Raw genomic sequence first — 15,489 nt, 5'->3', positions numbered from 1 at the left:
CCCAACGGCAGGTGGAAATGTTGGGACACCGACGTATAATATTGCCCGCGCATTATAATTAACATCTAATAATTACCCAAGAAAACCACATTGATCTGCAGCTCGGGGTAATTCTGGGTAAATCTGGCTGGTCTCTGTCGGTTGAATCTCCAGGGAGGTTTTGGTTTGGAGCTCAAACATCATCTCACTGTCAGTGATGTTCCAGCCTGGACCCTCAGGCCACTTTAAAGCCCGGTCCATTACCTCTGCCTCTCTTCCAGCTGGCATCCATTCTTAGCTCATTTTGGATCTATCTAACACCTCTACTGCCCGGGCTGCGCTGTGTGTCAAGCCTCGCTTTCTCCGATGATATCGCTCACTTCCCCGCTGCATTGTTTCATTTCAGTACATAATTATGTGTAATTAACCTACTACAGGACTTCCTGTTCGCTACTCCCTGAACTGCTTTGTCACAGGAGAAATGGGGCATAATTGTACTTCATACTTTTTTCTTCCATTGCTGATGTTATAACTGTGTGTGTCGAATTATAGCACAAGACTTTGTTGACATTTGGAGTCTCTAGAAAAACATGCACGGTTCAGTGCTTTGGTGCTGTGAGATATAAATTTACACAAAGCACACACATTGAAACACTTAGATGACCCTAAAAGCATGACTCCTGCCTGTGGGGACATCGCAGTTCACTTTCACGACTCATCCGTCATGGATGATCGAGCTCACTGATTACCAAATGTCTTGATGTCAAGCAATCCCAGAAATATGCATTCTGATCTACTGACAGTGAGATAATTGTTGTTTTATCAGTCAGACTGTGTTTGTGTGAGCATGTAAGTTATAGGGTGCTGGTAGAAGATGAAATATGAATCTGGTAGTTGACTTCGAAGACTTGCCAAATGACAAAATGCACCACAGTAGCTTTTAGTTCCTGGATGGTGTTTTGTGATTGTGCAACTGTGTAAAGTTATCCCGATGCGAACTCGACCGAATTTCACTGTGTGAACATGCGGGTCTGGCCTCGCTCCATAGATAACCGTATGCAGACGTTCCTTCCTACTGGGCGTAGACCTCAGGTTCATTTCAACCAATCAGCATGCGCCACAACCGGCAACTACCTGCCGTGCCCAACAAAAATGTTTTTTCCCGAGCACAGCGCATTCTTCAAGCGGATTTTAATGAACGGCAGCAGCGTGACGAGGTCACAGAGTGTTGCCCTCGTCGCTTGTCACCAGCCGTCCAATCACAGTGAAGGAGGGGTGGGACAAACACGGTTAACCACCAATACTGGTCGCTAATTGGTCCGCCCTTCAGAGTGGCCGTGCAAACGCTAATACGGGCCGAGTACCCAGACGGTTTCTCCCAGAGAAGAAAACTGAAGCTGAGCCACCGTCGGTGTAGTCAGGCTAATGTCAAGTTATCAGAGCAGTTGTTTTTTGTCTCCTCTGTTTTGATACTTGTGAGGTAACCAATTAATAACAATGGTTCAGGGTACATGCTACCGTATGGGTTCTGGTACTGGTACTGTGTGATTTCTATTAACATCGAGCCGGCACCATTGTTCTGTCCTTGACAGACCTGCCATCTTTGCCCTCAGTCAGCACTGAAGTGTTTTAATGAAGCGATCGTACAATGTTCCTCTGCTGACATGTAATGGAGCTGCTCATTTTCACACATCCAGTAATCATTACTTTAAGTGTGATTTCATGACTTTAAAATCAAGGTGTAGGGAGTGATTCTGTTTCACTTAAATTAAGCAGGCAGCCGATGACTCGGTGTTAATGCCAAGCTTGGTACCATTAAATCTGTATGGCTGCTGACACTTGACACAAAAGAAGATCATGTTGAGACATTCAGTTACTTGTTTTTTCTGCCTGGCGCGCTGATGTAATGGAATTGATAGAGAGCTGTGACAGGCTCTGACTCTACTGACTCTAGTTGTTATTCAATAAAAGTCATCTTCAAGAAGAAATGTAAAATTCTGAGATGTTAACAGTTAAATACCTGGATTATATACAGCATTAGAAAAGTGAATAAAGTGAAATGTCACTGGAACTAAGATGAACTGTTCCAGTTAGTTCCTACATGCATAATAATAATAATAATAATAACAATAGTTAGCAGTGAGAGTTGTTCAGGCAACATAATGCTCTTGTTTTTTGCTGTTTTTTTCTGCCCGGGGCTGGAAAAACATCAAATTACATTTGTATGCTAAAAATATTTGGCTTCATGTTGTTCTTTTTTGTCCTCCCCATCCTCTCCTCTTCCTGCTGCACTCTGGGTAAATACAACCATGACAGCGACTGTACTTTGACCTTAAACACCAATTTGTACAAAAAGAGACGCAGGTCACGTGTTCAGGCAGAAACCTCCTTTCCTGTCTGTGAATATGTGTTTACACCCTGTCAACCACTGAAGCAGATGATGAACTCAAACACGGGTGTCCTGCCTGTGGGAGGGAGGAAGATAAGGATGGGGGGGAGGGAGGGGTTACCAGCTCTGCAGCTGGTCTGGTGTTTCCTCCTGGAAGGGGTGGAGCTGTGTGTGTGTGTGTGTGTGTGTGTGTGTGTGTGTGTGTGTGTGTGTGTGTGTGTGTGTGTGTGTGTGTGTGTGTATTACTGCAAAATAATATGAGAAAGCATTAACTGGTGAGCAGCAACATAAACATTAGAATGGAAATTTCCATTTGAGACACAGTGACACAAAACAATAAAATGGTAGCAACGGTTGTATTTAAAGCGACCGTTTAATACGTCACATATACTGTTGGTCAAACACGTGCTTGCAGGTGTAGAAAGCCGAGTGAATGCTCAAACACGTGGCTGTAATTACCGTTATTTGCACTCTCCCTCGGCCTCCTGCTTCCTCTGTCACGCTGCAGCCTTTTAGTCCCATTATCCTGCTGTGACCATGATGACTCCTCTGCTCTCTCCATTGCCCCATGACCCTCTTCTTTACTTTTCTCCTTCTTATCCTCACATCTCCCATTGCTCCTCCCCATCACTGGGACGTTCTGAATCACATGACATCAGTTCTGATGTGAAATGCTCCCAATCAGACCTTTATAAGTTTGGATAGATAAAGTGGAGGGTCATGTCTTGATAGTGATTAGCAAGCATTGATGCTGATATGAACAGCCTTAAATAGTGGGACGTTATAAAAACTGTATAATTCAATTTGCATATCACAAGACACCTCTGACATCACCGAGTTGGATTTTTAGCCTTCTTTTTAATGTGCAATATTAATGTCTGACCCCAAAGTGTTCTGTATTCAGATGGTATTTAGTTCCATTATTTCACTTCTTATATGCTATAATAATGTTGATAGTGACTAACAGTGTTGAATTTCATGTAAAGATTATTGTAAATGTTCTTAATGCATGTGAAATAATCAAATTATAACTTCTTCAAGTGGTTTACTTATTTTATTTTGTTATTGCCCGTCTTATTATTCACGTGAAGTCTCTTTTTTTTCATTTGAAGATGACCTGACGGTTGAATAACTCAACGTGCTGCCGTTAATGAAGGATTTTCATTCAGAAGCAGTGTATTGTGAACAGCGCTGGTTAGAATTCACCCTGCACGCGTAAATTGTTCAACGCATCAGGATGATTAGATTACATCAGATAAACTCTGTTAATCAGGGATTTGTAGCGGCCTCTGATCTGAGAGATCTAACTTTTTAACTCTCCCTCCCTCGTCCTCTCTCCTCGTCCAGTGTGGCCGGCGGCGAGCTCTTTGACTTCCTGGCGGAGAAGGAGTCGCTGAGCGAGGAGGAGGCCACTCAGTTCCTCAAGCAGATCCTGGATGGAGTCTTCTACCTGCACTGCAAACAAATCGCTCACTTCGACCTCAAGGTACGGCCGCAACAAAAGACTAACAGTCACAGTCCGGTTGCTTCTGTCAGTCGTTTGATCCAATCCAAGTTTTTTGAGCTGTTGTCCATTTCGTGGGCTTTCATTGTACAGACTGATAACACAAAATACATAATCAAAAGCTGTATTCTTGTTCCGTACTAATACTAAGCAGGTTTTAGTATGTTGTTGTTTAGTATTTAGGATGATTAGATTACATCAGATGGGAGGCTGTGGCTCAGACGGTAGAGTGGGTTGCACACCAATCGGAAGGTTGGTGGCTCAATCCCCAGCTCCTCCTGTCCACATGCCTAAGTGTCCTTGAGCAAGACACTGAACCCTAAGTTGCTCCTGATGGAGTGTGTGAATGTGCTCCTGATGGCAGCACCTTGCATGGTGATCTGTCTCATTAGTGTGTGAATGGAAAAACCATCTTAAAGTGCTTGGAGACCGAAAGGTGATAAAGCGCTATACAAGTACAGACCATTTACCATTTAGTAAGATTTCTTTGTCTTTTGATTGTGTAAATATGATCGAAAAATGAATATATTTTGGTTTCGGACGCATAATAAGGACTCTGGACATTTGCCTGGAGAATCACATCAGTTTTTTGTGTACTAACTACAGAAAGACCGTATTAGCAAACTGTACTGTAGTATGTTATGTGTACTAAAAACGTATTATTGAATTAGGACAACAGTAGTCATTAAACATGTGCAGCTTTCAAGTGTTTAGTCTTTGTAATGACTGCGAGAGACCTATAAAAACACTCTAGACACAGAAGAAGTTGACAGCGCAAAGATTCCTCCTTTACATACGAAGTAAACAAACCCTAACAAGTATCATTCTCATCAGACATCACAGTAAAAGGTTGGCACCCGTGTAGTAGTTTAGGGTTCGCTGATTTCATACAAATATGTGAATATACCTCGTTCTCCTTTTTCATCACTTTCGCTTTATGTCTCTCTTTTTTTTTCTGTTTAGCTAATTCATGCTAGACTAATTACCATGATTAAATCTGTCTGTCCCGTTTACGATGGACGGTGGGTAGTTCAAACTCCCGAGGGAGAAACTGTAAAGGTCGCCGTGTCCTCACAGCAGAACAGCACATAAACACCATGGAGCACATGAGGCTCCTGCCCTGTGCACTACCTCTATGTTTGGTGTATTTTCAACCCCTGTGGTCGCCTCACAGCAGGGAGTCTCCGGGCTCAAACCTGCTGGTCGTCTGGGGCCTTTCTGTGTGCGCTCGCATGTTCTTTCTGTACTTGTGTAGGTTTTAGCAGGTGGCTCAGGCTTCCTCCCACAAGAACATACATGTTACATAGGTTGAACGGTTTTAAGATTGACTGGTGTGAATGGTTGTCCTGGCTCAGTGATGGCTTACCCTGCCTGTGCCCAGTCAGCTGGAACAGGCTCCTGCCCCCTCATACAGGATAATGAGGGTATACATAATGGATGGATGTTGAGATTGTTCTTTGAGTCTCAATCAATACCATTGATCAGTCGTCCACTTATGCAGCATAAGGGGCCTTCTGAAAAAACAGTCCAGACGGACTCCTCCACTTACACCTACAGAACAATCCTCACAAATCAAACATGACAGTGCTGGACATTTGGCCTCCAGGCCTGCAGGAAATAATGATCTCTGTGCCCAGCTGGACACTTCTGATCAATGTATGAGCTTTTACTGACCACTGCTGCCTCTGCTGTGGATTGTAGCTACTGTTATTTACTGTCGAGCAGTGGCTCCAACTGAGGCTTAATTTGTTTAGTTAAGTGACTTCCTTTAATCGGGCAGCCTCTTAGATGGCTGCAAGTATAGTGTCTTCATTTTTTGTCAATTTTATCTCAAGGTTTTTATATCGCTATTTACAGTGTTATATAGATTAAGGGCTGGACAATATGGACAAAATCAAATATCACAATATTTTTTACCTTGATATCCATATTTCAACAATATTGTGAGGATGACTTTTGGTGCTTTGACAAAATGTTTATACAATGAGATTTTGGATAAATAATCCTTCGTAATGGGGATATACTGAGAATATTAGAACAGCCTTTAAAATCAGAACAACAATATTATAATATCCAAAATTTTAGATGATATATCGCCTCTAATTGCAATATTAATATAATACATATATACTGACCAGACCTTTGAAACTGAGCAGTCATAAACATTCAGGTTTTGAAATAAAGCAGTTTAAAACAAATATACATATATTTTTATGAGTCAAGTCAACAATAATTGGAAGTTAGATATTAATATAAAAATATTTTTGTTTTTTTGTCTATTTTAGTTTTTTAATGAAATTGCTTGATTTTGTCACATCTTTATATCAAAAATTGTGATGCAAACAGCAATGTTTTTTTGTAATCTCTTTTTTGTGGTAAAATTGAACATTGACAATATTTGAGAGTTGAGGAAAAGATTAAAACTTTAAGAAATTCTACTTATGAAGAAAAATTCATACGTAATCACCTCCGTGATAAATAAGCATACAGTACATTAGCTGAAAATATTTTAGTTCCAATCTTTTTTTCATTTTCTGATCTTTCAAAAGGACGAGCTCAAAAAGACTCATAGAAATGGCGTCGCTTTAATTTGATTCCATTTTATTTGTGTAGCGCCAAATCACAGCCAGAGTTATTTCAAGGCACTTAACATTGTAAAGTCCTGACAGCAGAACCGTACAACATTACAGACAGGATTCAACAATCCCCTCATGAGCGACAGCTGGGAGATAAATAACTCTCTTTTAACGGGAAGAAAAGCCTCTGACAGAACAGAGAGGTGGGCGGCCATCTGCCTCGACCGCTTGAGGTGAGGGGAGAGGAAGAGAGAAGAGCAGCATAGAAATACAAGACACACTAAGCTGTCGGTGGGAACAGGAACATGCAGCTTCAGGGTCAAGCACAAAACTACATGAGGAAGGAGGACGGCATCAAGAGATAGCAAACAATAAACAAAACTATGGGAGAGAAAAGGCATGAAGTTAATATGGAGATGTGATGGTGGCATATAAATGGGTGGAGGGTAAAAGAGAGACAGGAGAGGAGCTCAGAGCATCATTAAAAGTCCACCAGCAGCCGAGGCTGATGGCAGCAGAACTAAGGGATGACCCTGGTCACCTGAGCCAGCTTTAACTATAAGCTTTGTCAAAAAGGAAAGTTATTATCCTAATCTTAAAAGTAGAGAGGGTGTCTGCCTCCCTAACGAAGCAGGGAGCTGATTCTCCAGGAGATCTGCAGGGTTCTGTGGTGGATTTCAGGCCCGATCGTTGAATTTATGTACGTATGAGAACTAGAACAGCTAACCCTCATTTAACACCATTTTTCCCTCAATACATAAGAAACATAAGCCTGTCAGTGTTCATAGAGCAGAAAACAGACTGAGCTGGACTTTGGTTGTGTTTTCTCTCTCCTCCTGTTGCCGCTGCTGCCCACAGCCAATCTGCTCTCCTTCCTCCCCAGACTAAATCCTCACGCTGGGCTCAGAATCAAACTGAACCGATAGGGTTTTATGAGAAGATGGACGTGTCTAAAAGAGACTTTGTGACCATGGGAACGTCCGGCTTCTGTTGGTTGGCTTTGTGTAAAGCACATCTTTCCGTTCTCCCACTTCCTCGAGAGGATTTCACCCGTGTTTTGCATAGGATTTCCATGCCTGATATGTTCCTTCCTGCCAGACTGTTCCTGGTTTGGTGTCCCTGCCGCCTGCTCCCTTGTTTACACTTATGCGTGTCCTCTACTGAATATTTATGGATATTACTCAACAGTTCTCCTTTAATTTCTCTGCGAGCACTTTAACTGTTCCTCATTAAAATCGTGATGCACAGCTAACTACATGCCAGAAACAGAAAAGAAATGATCAGCAAAGAATTTGCCTTTGTAAAAATGTCCTAACGTTTACTCTGTCCTCTCAGTGTCCCGTTTTTTTCCCCTCCTCATCCTTGAATATGTCTTTTCTCTCCGTCTCTCCAGCCGGAGAACATCATGCTGCTGCACCGCTCCATGCCTCACCCGCGCATCAAGCTCATTGACTTTGGATTGGCCCACAAGATGGATTTTGGCAACGATTTTAAGAACATTTTTGGAACTCCAGAGTTTGTAGGTCAGTATCTCACACTTGTGCGCATGTGGGTTTTGTGCTCTTCCATTCATATTCTCGATCCTCTCGTTGTCGTGATACCGTTTTGACGAGTCTGCACAAATGTACCTTCTATAATTGTCTACTAGTCGCGCACAAACACCACCATCACTGCGCCGCCCTGTTTTCCTGGCCTCATCCCAGGGGTTGCATATTGTGAGAACGTGTGCCAAATGTGCCGTAGGGACTGAGTGAGACCTGATAATAGACTGGAGATGATCAGAACTGCCCCTTCTTGCCAACACACACACACACACACACACGCACACGCACTCGTAGACACATTAGTGCCATCAGCCCTCATCTACCCCTCCGCCTGGGGCGGCCGCCAACACTCCCGGTCTCCCCCCACCTGATGCCAGTGCCAGTTACCAGCATCAGACCGGGCCAAAGCCAGATCCCACGTCAGCACGATGTCAGTGGTCAAGTGGTGTAAATAAATATCAAGTGGCAAAAAGATCAAATTATGACCAGGATAGAAGGCAGGTGCACAAGCTTAGTAGGAAAATGCATTATAAATGCCTGCTTTTACATTTGCCCCCTGCAGCTTGTTTACATCAGGTTCAGGTGTGCGGCGCACCTCTTCAGGTGCTTTTGGGAGAGCTAACGGGGGGGTTGTGTAAAGGTGCATGCTGGTGTTGTAAAAGCAACAGGAGGTTAGTTATTTCATTTTGGCCCATCCACTATTACAGGAACGGCTGTGACACACAGTTCATGGAGCAAACTTAAGGTACTTTAGATCGCTTAACACCTAACTGCTGCAATTTGTGTGTAAAACTAAAATTTGTGTGAGTCAAAACTAAATTGTGCTTAGTCAGAGAGATAATGTACATATTCTTTGATGCAGTGGGACTTCATGTTTTAGAGGAGATCATGTTGATCCTGAATAAACATCTAAAAATTAAAAAATAAGTTTTCACTACCAAGTAATCCAGTGATAGTTTTCCATCCATGGGTGTGTTGTAAATAGGAACCATCAGACATTTTGCCAAAATATAAACAAATTTAGGCTTAAAAAAAACTCCTGTTTGCATTATGGAAGCTTTTGATTATTCCATATTTAGAAGTATGGCAGAAAAACACGATAAGCTTTTCATGGTATTCGAAGATGCTTTACAAAGTTAAAATTATCAAAGAAAACAAGACAATAAAAGTATAAATCACACATCATGACTCACATTAAAAGCAGTTCTAATAAGGTGGGTTTTCGGTAGAGTTTTAAACACGGACAGATCGGTGCAGTCTTGTTTGTGTTTGAGGTGAAAGTTCCAGAGGGAAAGTGCAGCTCTGATGCGCGGTCCTAGGAGCGGAGGCCGAGGGAAGGAGTGTGGTGGTGGAGCATGTTGTCGAGGTCGGGAGGTTGTCGGGTTGTGGAGGGCTTTGCAAGTGAGGAGAAGGACTTAAATTGGATTCGCTGTGGGACTGGAAGCCAGTGGAGGTTCTGGACGACGGGTGGATGTGTTCACTGGAGCGGAGCGTGAGCAGGCGAGCATCAGAGTTCTGGATATACTGGAGTTTGTTCAGGACTTCGGATGATGTACCATAAAAAATGCTGTTGCAGTAGTCATGTCTGGACTGGAAGGCATGGATCAAAGTTTGAGCAGCAGGATTTTAAGATATCATGTTGACTCGGTACTTGCGTTGTCATTTTACAGTCTGAATCCAGTTTTTTTACAGAATGCCCGTAGCAAATGAAGCTTGTCTTGTTTAAAATTTATTAGAAATGAATTGAGTGATTCATCTTTAATCTTTCACACATCTGAGGATGTGACAAGAGGAAGGAATAAGAGAAATAATCACAGCTCCAGCAGGTGTGATTAAAAAGAACAGAGGCTTATGAAATAACACCTCGAGGAAACAAAAAAGCAGCGAAACCGGCTGAAAGTGATAAGACGCTCAAATAAAACCCACAACACACTCTGAAGGCTCTGAAACGGGAAAATACAGGAATGAATTTGAATGAAAAAAGATCTAATCTGTAAAAATTCAATCAAAGTGAAAGGTTGTGTGTGTGTGTGTGTGTGTGTGTGTGTGTGTGTGTGTGTGTGTGTGTGTCATTTGCGTGTTGACCTGAATAGTAATAATCTTCCGTTTGCCTTTCAGCTCCAGAAGTAGTCAACTATGAACCTCTGGGCCTGGAGGCCGACATGTGGTGAGTAAATGAACTATCTGCTCCACAACGAGTATTCTGCTGCAATATGCTGTTTGGAATCGTTCTTATTTACGGAGAAACACGTACTGGGAACTAAATTTAGGTTTTGCACGATGTACTGCTGTCGAAATGCACGACTGTTTTGAGATGAGATTATTTGGGTGTTAAAAATCTCTCATCTTTCGGTGTCTCTCTGCCTTCTTTCCAGGAGTGTTGGTGTGATAACCTACATTCTGTAAGTATCTGAAATCCCACCGGTGATGATGGATGATGGTGTGAAACATGTATAAATCAGCAGCGCATGTCAGCGCAGGGTTTTTGCAACCACCACCTTCACCTTTGTGTTTCCATTGTGCTCCACACCCCGAGGCGTCGTCACTCACTGAAACACGACAGTCAGTCAGGATGCTTGTCCAGACGTGAAGAGGTTAATGGCTGCTCTTTGACCTCTCCGTCACTGAACTCACCGGGCCGAGCAGCAGGCTGTTTGTCATGAATAATGTAACAGCCCGCAGCAAGAGCCATGCAGCATATTAAAACTGCCTTTTGCATCCCGGTGTGATAAACTGAACATCGAGCATTTCATTTCATTCCGCAAGATTTTGTCTTGATTGTTTCTTTTTTTTATTTATTAAACATCAGTGAGTCATTGTTCAGCATATTCCAGAGGCTCCTTCCCACAAGGAATTTAGGGGTTAAATTTCTCTTATTAAGACATAAAACTGTTGTCCACTACTTCTCGGCAGGAAGAGTTGCTCCCGTGATCACACTCAGAAAGCGATGCTGTTAAGCCCCTTTGAGTACAGACCGATGATCACAGTAATGCCACCTGCTTTCATCTGATGTTTCCATTATCCAGCATCTGAAAAGTTTGGATGTCATAATATTTAATGTGATTAATTAAAGTATATTCTCATCCAAAAGCAACAACAGTAAAGGCTTACTATTTCATTTCATTCCTTATTTTTCTGATTCACAATGAAAAAAAAAAAAAAAAAGTTTTTGAGGGAATTTTTTACCTCTACAAATCAAAATGTTTTTTTTTATTTACTGCTCCAGTTTACAACAGTTGATGGTATTTAAGGGCGTCTTGCTGTGTTTACAGCTCAGAAAATGTGTCCTATAATTGAAAAAGAAGATAAAAAATGGGGATTATGAAATGTAAAAGAACTGCCGCCCATCACACCAATTTAAAAAATAAAGATGAAATCATAAAGCATTTGAGCTATAAATGGGATTTTTAAAATCCTGATCATGCCTGGATTTTAAAAAAAAAGTCAAATTTTAACCTGCATTTAAATATTTTAAATGAAAGAAAGACATTCTTTGATTTAAAAAAAAAAAAAAATAGAATGTAAAACAACGAGCTCCAGAAGCGCGGTGTCTGGGCTGCAGAGACGAGTCTGCTGCTGCTCACCGACTCTGGACTTTGTCCGTGCTCTGGTTCGTTTTCTTTGATCCTGGTGGTGTGTTATGCAGTTAATGAGGGGCCCTCAGATCTCAAAAGGAGTCCTGATTAGAAACCCCCCTTTGTGGATACAGCTCACTATTTTAGCAAGTCTTCATTAGAGGCAGTTGTGCTGAATTCTCAAACTTCATAAATTATGTGATTTTGTTTTCCCCTGTTTGGCTGATTTACATCTAATTTAGTCAAGCAGTTGATCTTTGAAGGAACCGAACATTGTCTTGTACAGCCGAGGGCTTTCTTTAACCAGTGAGTGTTTCTGAAGCTGCCGGCAGCAGACGTGTCAACACAGTTTAATTCGGCAGCCATAGAAAAGTTCATGCTCCCAACGACTCACAGATCAACTGCTGTTGACTCTTGATGGTGTTGTCTTCTTCTCTCTATACGGAGTAACAAGCTTCTCTGAGCACCCACACACCCCGATCCTTTTCAGCGACACCTACTCAAAGCCAAACGCAAAATGTGTACGCAAAACTGCACATGTGCCCACACAGACATGTTGAGGGCTTTCACCAAAATACCGCAAAGTAACTAAAGGGAAACTTAAAGATACATTAACCTACAAGTGTTCTCATTACATAAGAAGGAGCTGCAAACATTACATGCTTCATTTTAGACAAACAAGATGTAGCTGTTATCTAAATGGGGCCTCATGTTGTCTTAGCTACACAATCTTAAACATGCGCACATGCATCCATGCTCACATGCGTGCAGTACACACCATCTCTGTTCATGCTGTCCACCCACACAGCTGTCACAGCTCTCTGCCTGGCAAGGTAGAAAATAGATTGTTCTCTGCCTATTATCACAGCAGAGCAGCACTGACTGTTCATCTCTCGGTGTTAAAAGCAACGTGAGGGGAACAATGGCTGAGAATAATTCAATAAACACTTTAGGATGAGTTTTTGGAGCATGTGTTCTATTGAGCATGAGTAATGACCCAGTTGCCAACTCCTGTAACAGTGAAACCCTACTATCCCCCCTCTTTAATAGTCCAAAGACTTGCTTTGCTTTAGATAACTTAACCTGAAATCATTGGTGTAAATGTGATGAGTCAGGGAGCGGTGACTCTGCTCTGCTGGAGCCCTGATTTGGGTTTGAGGCTGTTTAGGTGGGTTTATTCCAGCATCAAATTATGCATAGTGCATCTTAAAGTCTCATTTGTGAGGCACTTTGGGAAAACGCTGGATAAAAGGCTTCCAAAGAATCCTGACTTCGCACTTTCCTGCTGATTTTCCTGCATGGCCTTGTGAAAAATGCCCTTAATTACTTGTTTGTTGTGAGCAGCTGCGCCTTATACCGTCGATAAATTCACACATTTCCACTGAACCTGAGCTTGACCTGCACCACCTCCATGTCTCTCCCAGCTGGCGTGTTAATTAGCCGCTGGTGCTGAGCTGGAGAAGCTTCAGTGGAGAAAGTGCCAGCTTTTGTGACGGACTCCTTTCTGGTTTAACTGCCAGAGCTCCAGGAGACTGAGACCTCATCAACATGCATGACCGCACAGCCCCGTGTGTGCTGTACAGTGTGTTGGTTTGTCCATTAAAACGTGCTTTTGTCTTGTGCTTGGTGTGCACATTATCCTCTCGCTGATGCTCATTGTTTATGTGCGCATTCAGTGGAGAAGCATGGAAGTGCATTGAAACTCCTGCGCTGCGCTCAAACTGAGAGTGGTCCAGCTGGCTCTGCTGCGATAGCGTTCAGCTAACATGCACCAAATACTTCAGCTTTAACTAATGAGTCTCCGTTAATTACCGTGCAGCTCTGTAATCACATTCCCTCGTCAAAGAGTCGTAAGGTCTTAGTTTCGATTTTTAAGGGCCAAAGCTAATCAGCAGCGAGTGAATTAGTGTTTGGACTCAAATCTAATGAATTCCTTTTCCCTTTCATCACAAAACCCGACGAGACTTGTTTGGATGATGAGAAAGCTTTGCTGTTGTCAGACTTCATTAGATTGCAGAGCTGATGGTGTAATCTAAAATAATCCCCCCCCACACTTTGTTTAGTTATATTTTTAAATCTCAAACCATCCAGACTGCAACGTCTTTATTAAACTCAACAACTAGCAGCGTGCATATCTGTGACCTTGTAAACCTCTTTCCCATCTCACAGCCTGAGTGGTGCGTCTCCTTTCCTCGGAGACAACAAGCAGGAGACGCTGGCGAACGTGTCGGCTGTGGACTACACGTTCGATGACGAGTTCTTCAGCAGCACCAGCGTCCTGGCCAAAGACTTCATAGCGAGGCTCCTTGTCAAAGATCCAAAGTATGTGCAGTCTGTCTTTGAGATTGTTTCCATCAGACGATATTCGAGATAAAAGTCCTGAACAGTTGGAGATATTAAAGTTAATCGTTGCTATTCTTTTTTTTTAAATACAGTAAAAGCCAGCATGAGCTGGTTTTTAAACTGTTGATTTTATGAAGTCAGTATTAAAAATGTAAAATTTCCATTGTTATGAAACGCTGCATGCAGAAAGCTTTTGGTCCTCTCGTTGTTTTTCTTGTTTCGTGATAATGTGTGGAAGATCTGAAAAGTTATAATTGATACAGATGTCTTCTGTGATGACTCAAAATTGTTGGAAACTTATTTTCATTCAGTTTAATAATATTAATAAAGTCATCTTTTTGGTACCAGAGTAGAACAATCAATAAATTAGGTCAGGGACTTCAAATTAAAATGACAGCAGCTATAATTAAAAAATCCCACAGCTTAATAAATGTAATGCTCTATGCCATCCTTATTTCTGTTTAATGTAACTTTAACTTTGAAATATTTGATCTTTGTGTGGTCTGAGTTCATCAATCCAAAAAAGCTGACAAGAAAATGTAATTTCTGCATATGTTCCATCAACATCTGGCTTGTCACGAGGAAATATATCTATTGGCTGTGGTTCCTAGAAGTGTTTAGCTGCTGTCTCCTTCATTACAGAGTTTCCCAGCAGTAACTGTCATTAAAACTGTTTCTCGCTCGTAATTACTTCTGTTTCTTCAGAACAATGGAGCGAGAACAAGGGCACTGTCAGAGGTGAATAATTGTCAGTGTGGAGATAATTACATTTAGGTAGGGTAAAGTAAGAAAAGAGGCAGTAACGGGCCGGCAGGGGTTTCTTTAAACAGACAGTAGGCGAAAGACGAAACCGACTTTACAAACTTCACCTAATTGGGCTTTTAAATATCCCCAACCGAGTGCATCAAAATGGAACGGCTTTTAATTGATCTCCATCATGAGCAGACATGAATCTGCTCAGCTGCCAGGAAGATTAATGAAGATTAGCTCAAAGAAGAGAGACGCATGTTGCTGTTGGATAATGTTCTCAGACCAAACCTGCACCAGCGCAGTCAATGTTCACCGTGATAAACCAACAGTACGGTACATCTCCCCGCATGAGACGTGGAAACACTGGAAACCCTCTGTGTGTGTGTGTGTGGGGGGGGGGGGGGGGGGGGGGGGGGGGGGTCCGTGTACAGTCAGAATAACTTCTGCTAAAAACAGGGATGTGGGCGTAAACAGATGGAGACAGGAGGAAGTGGTGTGTGTACTGACCCACACCAGTTTCTCTCATTGTTATGTTGGACCTAATGAAACTTTGACCGGACAATGCCTGTTGTTTCGGTTATTAATTTACAGCAGCTGTAATACAGGGTGTGTCAGAGAGGGAAGTCGCATCTGCGTTTTCAACCACACCAGTTTCTCTCAGGACTGGCTCAGCTTTTTTGACATGTTAACATGTTAACTGAGATGTCCAAATCATTACTGTGGGATCAACAGTACACAAGTTGATCACGTAAATTTGTTTGGAGTTTCTAAAAGGAACTAATATGTTGAGATGATCACAGGTCAATGCAGAACAATTCAGCAGAGCTGC

The 15,489-nt window shown here is 42.2% G+C and overlaps 1 protein-coding gene across 4 annotated transcripts in view; it reads left to right on the top strand.

Moving 5' to 3' along the window:
- Window positions 1-15,489, top strand: part of dapk1 (death-associated protein kinase 1) — a 77,234-nt gene that overhangs the window by 30,876 nt on the left and 30,869 nt on the right. For all 4 annotated transcript variants that reach the window (XM_069178124.1, XM_069178123.1, XM_069178126.1 and 1 more), the window contains exons 4-8: window positions 3,716-3,854; window positions 7,842-7,971; window positions 10,111-10,159; window positions 10,368-10,394; window positions 13,737-13,889. In XM_069178124.1, coding sequence (XP_069034225.1) covers window positions 3,716-3,854; window positions 7,842-7,971; window positions 10,111-10,159; window positions 10,368-10,394; window positions 13,737-13,889 — 498 coding nt within the window. The remainder of the gene's footprint in view (window positions 1-3,715; window positions 3,855-7,841; window positions 7,972-10,110; window positions 10,160-10,367; window positions 10,395-13,736; window positions 13,890-15,489) is intronic.

This window comes from Embiotoca jacksoni, unplaced genomic scaffold, assembly GCF_022577435.1.
Source record: "Embiotoca jacksoni isolate LCO1_2020_lvr unplaced genomic scaffold, fEmbJac1.0.p SCAF_8, whole genome shotgun sequence".
Lineage (NCBI taxonomy): Eukaryota > Metazoa > Chordata > Actinopteri > Embiotocidae > Embiotoca > Embiotoca jacksoni.
The sequence above is the reverse complement of the archived record's forward strand: the minus strand, read 5'-3'. Positions and strand labels throughout refer to the sequence as shown.